Source organism: Gastrolobium bilobum, unplaced genomic scaffold, assembly GCF_033153095.1.
Source record: "Gastrolobium bilobum isolate Gb01-03AN ecotype WA unplaced genomic scaffold, APGP_CSIRO_Gbil_v1 utg28942, whole genome shotgun sequence".
Taxonomy (NCBI): Eukaryota; Viridiplantae; Streptophyta; class Magnoliopsida; order Fabales; family Fabaceae; genus Gastrolobium; species Gastrolobium bilobum.
The window spans coordinates 94,488-106,420 of record NW_026895289.1 but is presented as its reverse complement, the minus strand read 5'-3'; the positions used below and the strand labels follow the sequence as shown (position 1 = coordinate 106,420).

General features: G+C 38.2%; 1 protein-coding gene across 1 annotated transcript; it reads left to right on the top strand.

The window, feature by feature from the left end:
• Positions 1–6,309: 6,309 nt before the first annotated feature.
• LOC133304561 (uncharacterized) lies at positions 6,310–7,464 on the top strand. Its single transcript, XM_061504610.1, has one exon. The coding sequence runs from the start codon at positions 6,310–6,312 to the stop codon at positions 7,462–7,464; it is 1,155 nt and encodes a 384-aa protein (XP_061360594.1).
• The last annotated feature ends 4,469 nt before the right edge of the window (positions 7,465–11,933 follow it).

Below are 11,933 nucleotides of genomic sequence, written 5' to 3'. Positions count from 1 at the left end.
TGTTTCTTTCGAAAGTTTCGATGGAATTTAGGTTCTATAAAAAATTTAAGTGAATTTTTTCCGCTAAAAAATTTATAATAGTTATTATAACAAAATCTTGTTCCGTTTCTATTTTTGTCTAAATTTTCGATGAAAAGTTTTTTTGTCTCTATTTTTTATGTAATATGATTTTTGTCACAAATTTTGTCATTATTTTCGACGAAATTTATTCCGTCGATAAATTTTGTCAGTATTTGAGACTTTTCTAGTAGTGTCACATTTGAAAATTATTCACATTTATGTAATTTTTACATTTTAATGCTAAAGATAGATAAATAATTTTCAATATTTTCTCTTTCAAACCCCCCAAATTGGGGGAATTTTAATTTTAAGGGTGAGAAGGGTTTTAGAGGATTTTACAAAAATCTTCAATTCCATTCCCCCATTTTTTTAAACCAACAATTCACAAACAACGGAGGGGATTTATAGAACCCCCTCCTTCCTTTTTTTTTTCTCTCCTAAAATTAACTCCCAAACTAAGCCCACAGGAACACTAAAAATATTGTGCTGAGATTGAAGGGGCCACAAAGAAAAAGGATCTCAGCAGAATATATATATATATATATATATATATATATATATATATTTTAAAAAATCACATATATCTTCCACGAAAAATAATTATATTCAAGCTGGGAACATCTACAAACATCATAGTAGGACTAGCTCTCCTAAAAGAAATTTTTTGCATTCACATGAACTTGAATTCAAGATTTTACTTAAGCGAAATAAACTTTTACTTGTTGAACTATCTCCTTTGATTTAGCACAATAATTTTAGTGTTCCTAGGGTGTTTGGTAGAGGAGGATTTTTTTTATCCGGGAATCATGATTTCTGAGAATATGACAAGAAATTAAATTTTCTAAGAATGTTACCAAAAAGCTATTTGGTAGGGCAAATTTTTCCTAGAAATATTGAATAAATTTTACTAATACTATGTTTGGTTTATTGTAAAATATTGATGGAAATGTTGGTAGAAATTACAAAATATCCCTCTATTTTGAATAACGTGGCACTTTTTGTCTCTCAACGTTCATTTTTCCTCACCTCTCTGTCTCTATCTGATATTTCCAGCTTCATTTTTCATTGTAGCCTTCATTTCGCCTCATCTCTCTCTTTATCCAATATTCAGTGTCTTTTTTGCTTTGAATTTTTCATCTTGTTGGTATGCTTCACTGTCACCATTTTTTTTAAAAATATTCCAATCGGTTCATTGCTTCGCAACTAATCCGATTCGGGGCGGGTCTAGGATTAAGGCTTTAAACCCCTTCTAAGGGTGATATTATCACCGTTTAAAATTGGTGGTTTTACTACTAAATCTCTGCTTTTAACACAGTATCCATCTAAGGAGGAAAAGTTTTAGTATTGTAATCCAAAACAATGAAGTTAACTCAAATGCAAAAGAATAAAATCTGAAACTTGAAAGCAAGGAAGATACAAAGGATATTATTCCAGAAGCTCTAAAGTGGGTTACTTAGGCTGTCTTGGTGATGATGTTTCCTTTTGTGTCATGTGCAAAGACAAGTGTTTTGGTGATGATCTTCAAAGGTTTGGTGTGGCCAGTAGCCACCTACGAGGTCCAGAACTTCATTCTTGGAGCTCAACCAGCTTCAATTCCTTACCAGCCACAAGTGCGGGGTATTACGCTGACAAAGCTTCTTCACAAGCTTCACAAATGTCATAAACGTCAGGATTAATTTGGTCGTCAATTTCACAGTTGATTTGCCACTTTCCCGGAAAACGAAAAATTCTAACAAATTTGTGATAATATTTTTGTGATGTCCGTACGGAAATTTGCAAAGGAGAACAAAATCCCAGAAACAAATATATCCGGAATATTTTTACTTTTTGGTGTACCAAACATAGCATTTCATAAATCCCAAGTGAGCTTTCCTGGACTTTTAAAAAAAATCTTTATACCAAACACTACCTAATGGATACTAGATCCCTTTATTCATTTAAAATAGAAACACATTCATATTTTCATTTATTTTCTTAGCAAATTATTCATAAAGAAAGATATTCTTCCATATCAAACGCTTTTTTTCATTTATTTTATATCAGAGTCAAAAAATCCTCCACAATATATATTTGGAATAAGATATTCTACCTACCTATTATTTATGCCTATCTTACCTACCAATCTCTAGCACAGTTAGATCATAATCTCAAGAGAAGAGAGAAATAATAAAGGTTAGTTGAGATTCTGATTTAATGGTATTAGAGATTGAGAGGCAAAGAAAGCATGAAAAATAGGTAGGTAGAATAATATATATATATATATATATATATATATATATATATATATATATATATATATATCCAAACTTTACAATGTTAACATCATATTTAAATTTTAAGATTTATACTTTTACAAGCTGAATTTCAAGCTCTTTGATGTAATTTTTTTTCCTGTGTCACGTATATCCTTGTCACTAATCCTGACAGACACGTAACACAATACATTATTTAAATAGAGTTTAACTTTTATTAAATGTTGTTGGAAGAATTTTTACATCATTTTCTAATTATATATTATTGAAAGACCTTTTCTAAAATGATTATTATTATCATTAAAGTGCTCAGTAACATGGCGTGTGTGCAATATTTTAATAATAATATAATACTTTATACTTGTTCGGGATGACCCAAATCTATACAGCCCAATGACCTGAGCCCAAGCCTTTTCCCTTCCTCCTCGTCAGTCCTACCAACCCTCCATCCATCCTTCCCCCAAGGCAACTTCACCCCTAGGTGAGACACCAAAATGTCTCACCTGGGGATTCAATCCCCTGGGAGACCGACCCAGGCACCATAAATAGTAACCCTCAGCGTTATACGTTGACACCGCCGATACAGGGGTTGTATCACTGCTATCATAGCAGTGTCAGCCACTCCTAACAGACCCCAAGGAGGGTTGACCCCCTCTCACCAACCCACGCAGAGCAGATATCTCATCCCCCTATAAATACCTCCCCCTTAGACAAGGAGGGGTATCTTATGTATTGTTATTCTGTCCATAATCCTTGAGTCACACACACACACACACATACCCCCTATTATCGTTTGTTAACATTCATACTTGGGATAATACTTTCGTGCTTGGTCTCTACCTGTGCTAGAGGTATAACCCATACAGTGACTCTTATTCCTGAAGGGAACATAGTGGGCTTATAGATCCCAACGGTACATTGGCGCCGTCTGTGGGGAACTATAAACTTCTATTCCCACTCTCCTACCAAAAGATCTACAGAAGGCAAAACCTTATATCTTAAACGAAGTATGGCAGTCACTACGAGAAGAACAAACCAGCCTAGAGCAACCACCCCCGAAGGTCAGGCTCAAACAATACATTCCAGCTCCCCGCCATCCATACATTCAGCTCCGGCCCAACATGCAGTTGTTACTACTCTCCCACAAGTGTTACAGTCCGTTGATGCACAGTTACTGTTGGCTAACGCTAGAAATGAAGCGTTAAGGGAGGTCCCCAATTGGCGACAAGTAGCGCAGATAGATCGCCACGTGGCCATACGTGATGTTCAAGGAGAAAACTTGGCCCCAACTCCACCCCACCTCCAGGAGTCTGTTATAGTATGCCCATACCGGTCACAGTCCCCCAAAGAGCACCACCTGCTATACATCCACAGTCGCCCCGAAGCCAACCATTCATTATTTACAACGACCATGGAATGCTAGTGGCCACTAGATACCCTCCAGGACCTTACACCCACCACATCGGTGCCCCTTATCCCATACCACCCATAGCTGCTGGAATGCCATTTCACGGATACGCCATACCACCACATAACACAGTTATCTCCCAACCTCAAGGGTCATATATGATCCTACCGCCACCCTCACATGGCATACACCACGCCCCAGCCCTTTCCTATTCGGTTGAAGCCCCCCAAGCGCCCCGCCCACCACCCGAAGCAAATGTGCTTAACCTAAACAAACGTGTTACACCCATTAATACCTCTGGACGCAATAAACCCCTAGTTGATAGCCTTCGCTTATCCCCTATACCTTTGGGTTTCAAAGGCCCATCAAATATTACCACCTATGTCGGTGATGTTAAGAATGTGGCTTCCATACTCAAAATGGGGGTGAATTGAGTATTACAAGATTTTCGCAAAAGCCCCCTTCTAGTTTTAAAATAATCATTTCAAGCAAACTTTGATATGTAGAAAGATAATCAATATATTCAGACAATCCATAATATATAATATATCACAATTATAGAACTTATACTAGCACATACAAGATACCAGAGAAGCAATTAAAGTGTTAAAATAAAGAGTTTAGAGTTTGGAGAATTGCAAACACAATATATCCTGGTTCGGTCACCACCACTTGTGACTTACGTCCAGACTAAAGCCACTCGATCAACTCTTTCACTAATGGTCAAGCTTCACGGGGGCTTGACAAACCTTTACAATCTTTCAAGACTTCGGGTTCTTGGATACCTTACAATCTCCAAGTTTACGGGTACTTAGTAAACTTACAATTCACTCCAAATTTACTTAGGTATTTGGCCACCTCTCAAACAAGGGGTCTCACAACCCTTTCAACTCAAGAATACAAGGAGGGAAATATTTAGAAATTAATATACACTCTCAAAGTGTGAATATACAACTTGAAGCACTATGGGTATATGAATTTTCAAGATATGAGCTCAAATATGTTTGATCTTTGAAAGATATGAAAGAATATGCAAGTGATAGTGTAGAAGCTCTCAAAGTATGCTTAATATGTGTAGGAATGATGCCTCATTATTTTTAGAGTCATTGAGAATGCATATATAGTGCTTCCAAAAACTAGTCGTTTATAGCCGTTGGAAAACTAGTCGTTTATAGCCGTTAGGAAACTAGCCGTTTATAGCCATTAGGAAACTAGCCGTTTATAGCCGTTGGGATCTCATTTGAAAAACTAGTCATTTTATAGCTGTTTATAGCCGTTGGGACCACTTTTGAAAAACTAGCCGTTTTATAGCCGCTGGGATCTGTTGCAGTGGCAATCAATTTCCAACTTGACAACAAGAACACTGTTTTGTATTTTGGCTGTAATTTGAGTTATACTTGTCGGATTGATGTGATCTTGGTCTCATTGGAAATATAAAAGAGAGATCTACAACTTTTATGAAGAACACAAGATCTAAATCCATCATTTTAGATACAAAAAATTGTATGGAAGACAGCAGCGAAATTAAACAACAAATTTTAAGTTCAAATGTGTTCTAGCTTGCTTCCAACTACTTTTTGTGAAAGATCTTGACTAGATAAATATGTTTTGAAGTTATAAAATATGTCAAGGATCTTTTCCATGAATTTTTCGAATTTATTTCAAGTATATAAAGGTTATGATTATGTAATTTGAAAAACAGATTTACTTTGAGAAAAACTTTGAGCTCATGCAATGCAATCTATCATATACCCTCACATATATTCTAAGTCCTAAATTTATATTCTAAATATGATTTTAGACTTAGCTTCATGTCTTGTGTCTTGGATCTTTTCTTGAACTTGATGCTTTGACTTGTTGAATATGACAATGCTTGACACTTTGTTGGTTTTGATCATTTTTCACCATGGTTATGATATTGAGCTTCTCTTAGATGTTGTCCATGGTTAGTTGCCTTTGATGTTGTTATTGCTCTTCTAATTATTCCTTGTTGCTCCTGATCCAATGATCTTGCCACTTTGATATGTCGTCACTCTTCTTGTGTGGCTACATCATACATCTTCAATATCCACATATGGTTGATGCTTTTTGCTCTTGATCAAATGATCTTGCCTTTTTGTTGTTGCCACTTTGTTATCATCAAAACATACATTGTATCTACAGATGATACTGACCTGTTTGAATGGATTCAAAAATTTGAGGTGGCGATGACCTTCCACGGTGAAACAGACCTCCTCATGTGCAGAACTTTCCCTACACTGCTTGGCGGGAGAGCTTTGGCTTGGTACACCACCTTACCAACTGGGAGTATTTCCTCCTGGGATGACTTAGCGAGCAAGTTTCAAACTCATTTCGCAACAAGTTGCCGGGTGCTTAAATCCGTCCATTCCCTTGAGAAAATTCGCCAGCAATTAGGAGAGTCCCTCAGGTCTTTCTTAGACCGTTTTGACAAGGAGGCTTTGCTGATTTAGGGTCTTGACCCTAAAGTGCAGGTACACATACTCTTGACCCTAAAGAGCTTTTTCCTATGAGCTCGCTCACCATGAAATAACCGACCTTGAGGAAGTCAAGAAAAAATCCCAAGAGTTCATGTGGATTAAAGAGTATAAAGGGAGCCGTTCTGACGATGGGCACAACCGAGAGAAAAAAGCTAGAAAAACCAAAGAGCAAGGTGAAGAGGACAGAAATACCCAAAAATCCTCCAGATACACAAGTCGCCTTTTAGGGCGTGGCCCCTTTACGCGCCAGTCAGACAGTGTGCTACAAACCGATTATAAGAAGGAGAACAAGGTCAACCCTACACGCCAGGAAGCAACAAGAGAGCCCGCCGTGTACTGCAAGTTTCATCGCAGCAATGACCATAACACAGAAGAATGCAGGTCGCTTAAGGAAGACATTGGTGAACTAATTAAAGGAGGAGCCCAAAGAAGATACAACAATTCGGCCCGAGAAGCTGGTCAAGTCAGGCGTCTCCCAGAGCGAAGTAGGTCGCCAGAAAGACGAAGGACCAACCAAATTGGTTATAGGCCTCCCCGTGATCGAGACCAAAGTGAAGATTCTCCAAGAGGTCACAGAGAACAGACCAGACCGATCACCAGGGAACGACGAGAAGCAGAGGATTCTGCTACCATCAAACATGGCGTTATAAACATGATATCTGACGGTTTGAGCGGAGATGGAGAAACAACAAACACTAGAAAGAAACACATAAAGAAGTGTTTGACGATATCAGGAAAGATCATTAGCAAAACAAAAAATTCTCTAGTGCCCACGAAACCGAAGATCGTGTGGGACAACAACGAGTTGGGCAATGTCCTTCCCGGGCATGACGAACCCTTAGTCATTCAAGCCATAATTGCCAATTTTGGCATAAATCAAGTGTTCATAGATCACGGTAGTTCAACTGACATTTTATTTCCACCTTGTTTTAGGGCTTTAGGGTTCACAGTCAATGACTTGACCCCTATTGTAGGAGAACTGTCAGGTTTCAATGCAACCATCACCAAGCCCCTCGGCATGATAAACTTGCGATTGTCAATGGGAACACCACCCACTTCAAAGTCAGCCGACATTCAATTCTTAGTGCTTGTCACACTTTCAGCCTATAATGCCATCCTAGGAAGAAGGATGTTCGCCTCCTTTGAAGCTAGCATTTCCCACCCCCACCTAGCAATGAAGTTTGTGGCGAGAGACAACAAGGTTGCAACAATCCGGGGAGACCAAATAGTAGCCAGAAGTTGTTAGAACATATCACTCAAACCGCCCTCAAAATCGCCAAGTGTTAGGATGTAATTGCGAAGGCGCAACTCGCAGATGACCCAACACCCCCATTTCGAATTCAGAGAAAAGGAACCTAACTTTCTGGTCGATAAAGTGATTCTTATATACAAAGAATCGCCAATCAGCAACCCCTAAACGACGTGGCTTGTCACAAACTCGATCAAACTTTTTAACCAACCACAGTTGTCATTCATCGTCATTAGCGCCACCCTCAGTCAAATCAAAATTACCCTCCGACCAATAAGAAGCGCCTAAAACAGACGAGTCTGTATAACAAGAAGAAGTAGTCGCCACATCTGCTTCTACCCAGTTCCTCGCTGCAAAATGTTCATGAGGTTGTCCACCCGCTATGTGTAGCCAGGAAGTTATCCACCACCAAAACCTGAGAGGAGGGACAAATATACAGTCAAACGCCATACATGGGAACCAACATAAAGAGAAGTATAGTTTGAACATATGATGAACTCACTGAAGAATCAGAGGTTTCAGAAGAACTGGAAGTGTAGAAGTATGAGTAGCTGAGTAGGGAAGGCAACCAAGGGGGTGGCTGACACCTTGTAAAACCCCAAGTCTTCGGCGATGGCATCCCACACGCCGTACCGTACAAGCCGGGCATCTTCTGGATGATACCTACCTAACCGATTGTCAAACGACTCATCATATTTGCGGCGGTGGAAAGATTTAAGAACTGGAGGAATATGGCCACAAGATGTATGCAAGGCGACAGATGGTTCAACAGACGGGTGAATTATTTGTAAAGGGCGAGACTGGTAGTATAATTCTAGAGGATGATTTTGAGGATCTCGGTTAATGGAGGATAAGGGGCGAATAAGACGCTCCACACCAAAAGCAGGGCGCCGAGAAGACTGACAACGCGAATATGACCTAAGACCACCAGATGAGCGCACGGAAGTGTCCGTGCGCCTTCTCCGTGAATCTGAAGAGACAATACCAAGAAGGGGAAGAGTTGAGAACTCAAGGGATAACGAAGAAGTACTGAAGAAGATGGCAATTAGGGGAAAACCCCCCCTTTAAATTGAGACCTAATTTTGACATCCTTCGTACACCTGTAACGTCTCAAGACCTTGACCGTTTGATGACAACAACCATTCGATAAGTAACAGCACAGATCAAAGGCCTTTTGGTAATTCAACACGACAAGAGGTCCATCACGTCACAATAAATGCGGCATGTCCCAAGACATTAATCGCCATTCTAATCGTGGTCACTCACTCGTCCTAAGACATTATTCATCATTACAAACCCCTGAAAACTGAAGAGTCACCTTACCTCGCAAGCAATACGTGGTCACTCGTGCCATTCTAATCGCCAAAGACTCATGGCATTCTAATCGCCAAGAATTATGGCGGTCCATCACACTGCCAGGACGCTGTTCATCAATCAGGGCATCAAGCTTCACTTGCTACCAAGCTGGGGGGGCTCCTGTTCCGGATGGTCCAATTCTATACAGCCCAATGACATGAGCCCAAACCTTTTCCCTTCCTCCACGTCAGCCCTACCAACCTTCCATCCATCCTACCCCCAAGGCGACCGCACCCTCTAGGTGAAACACCAAAATGTCTCACCTTGGGATTCCAATCCCCTGGGAGACCGTCCTAGGCACCATAAATAGTAACCCCCAGCATTATATGCTAACACCGTCGATGCAGGGGCTGTATCACTGCTATCATAGCAGTGTCAGCCACCCCTAACAGACCCCAAGGAAGGTTGACCCCCTCTCACCAACCCAGGCAGAGCAAATATCTCATCCCCCTATAAATACCTCCCCCCTTAGACAAGGAGGGGCATCTTATGTATCGTTATTCTTCCCATAATCCTTGAGTCACCCACACACACATACCCCCCATTATCGTTTGTTAGCATTCATACTTGGGATAGTACTTCCTAGCTTGTCTCTACCTGTGCTAGAGGTATAACCCATACAGTGACTCTTATCCCTGAAGGGAACATAGTGGGCTTATAGATCCCAATGGTACAATACTAATAATAAATTAAATTCTTATTAAATAATTTGAAAAGTTGAACTAAAAAGAAGATAAAACCTGACTAAACAAGTGCAATTTACCCATGCTAAGCCCTTTGTGTCCCATCTCAAAATCTGTGAATCAACTTCACAAACCAGAGGTTTACAAGCAATAAAACTAGTGATAAAGGATGGTTTACAGCCCACATACAATGCTAGGCCCTGCCTTGGGAAAAGATAGAAGTTTCTTGGCCCAATTCAAGCACGAAGCTATCTTGGTTTTTTGAAATCTTGGATTTAGATTTGAGACATGAAAAAAAAATTAAAAAATATCTTGTATAAAATAGTATCTAATCTGTGTATAGCATATCATCAAATTATTCAGTCAGTCATGATTGAGAACATTGATATAAATAATATTTATTTAATAATAATCAATCGTATATTAATAATTTACAAATTAAGTATAACAGTGCTACTTATTAGGGTGCTAGTCATGATGTGTAGAGGATTTTGAATTGCATGTAGAAATTAATCCAAGAAAATTATCTAGGGGTTCATAACCAAACAAAACTGGTCAAATTTCAAAAAACAAAAAATTGAAAACCTAAAATAAAAAATTAAACAAAATTAATTAAGTTTTGTTTTGTTTGATTTTCTTTTTGTAAATAAGGGATTGGTTGGTTTGGATTTCATTTTTTATTGCTATGTATGATTTTCATGGCAAAAAAATTAAAATATTATTTTTTTAATAAATAATTACCAATAAGTTGTTATTTTGAACCTAATTATGAATATAGTGCACTCATTCACACCTAAGTTAGGCGTGACTCATAAGGTATTTATGCCTAATTTAGGCGTAACTTATCTGGTGTTGACACGTGACATAAAAAGTTATAGTTTAACAGTAAAATTTAAGAAGGTCATAACTTTTGACTCAGGTATTCGAATCAGGTAATTTTTTTTAATTCCACATGACTTTTCGAGATCTACGCAATGACATCTGGAAACCAAATTACTCAAAGCCACCACAAGAGTATCCTAGCTTTTTGGCAGCGAGCTCAACAGCAGCAAAGCTTGCATCTCATCATCAATTTTCATCTCAGCTTTAGACAACTAATTAATAATACCTTTGTAGGTGTTGAGGTGTTCAATCATGCTTATGCCGTCCTTGTATTCTAGCTTTACAAGTCAGCAAACCAGGTGAGCTTTGTTCCTGGGAGTCTTCTTCTAACACCCCGTGTATACCCGGTTTGTTATCATATTATAGTATTAAGCGCATCTCAATTAAATGCGGAAGCTAACTTTTTCTTTTCAATTATGATGTCATTATTATTAACCAAGTTGATTACTTAATCCTTTTACAAAATAATGCATGTATGTAAATTGCAATAAAGATCTAACTGAATAACCTCATGACATAAATAAGTGTGTATCTAGTCACAGAACTACAACACGTAGACCAGACAAAATCCTGATTCATTATACAACATGAGTCTAAATAAACAAAGCATAATCAATGTGGCATGGACAACTCCCATGCTCACCAAATCAACAGTACAACCCAATGTTATTAAACTCGACCCGGTCGAGGTACTGGGTCACTGGGTCAACCAGTGGGTCACTGGTTCAACCGCATGACCCGGTAAGTATATGCAAACCTGTAATTTATACTCAAATACCTGTAAAAAAAATACCAATTCCAAATATTCTAATTTAAAATGCAATTAATCATATACTATTGTCCAACAAAAGATAAAACAAATATATAATACTTGTCTAGTTCTTAAACACTTAATATCTAGCACAAGTTTAGAACAATAACTCTTGTCCTTATCAAGAGAAAACAAACAAATCAAATTACTAGCACAAAAACATATAATTATGCCCATGGAGGCAAAGTTGTGTCAATTAATTCATCCTCTCCTCCTTCATCAAATAAATCCAAAGCTTGACCAACATTGCCTTCAGTTTGATTTGCATTTTCCATGATGTTGTCTTGTGCCTCATCTTCATCATCATCATCCAAATTTAATTGATCTAAAACAAATATTATTTTTTCATGTAAGTTAGTTATTAACATGAAGTAATCAAACAATCAAATAATCATAGAACAATAAGTAAACACACCATTATCATCTAGAGTTGGTTGAATGGACATATTTGCAAGCTCTTTCCGTAAGGTTTCCATTTCTTCAGCTGTTAAGTATGGTGGTGAATCCTCTAGTACCCAATTAGAATGGTCCTCAAATGTTTCAAAATTTATTGGATCATAGTTTTGATTCTTCAATCGATTCCTATGCATACAAAAAAAAAATTGTTCAATTTTCAACATTAGAAATACTTGGAGAAATAATTATATAAAAAAAAGTAAATACTCAATAATACCTTTGTGCCAGCCTCAAGTCGTAACGGACATAGACAAGATCATTAAGCTTTTGGTGCTCTA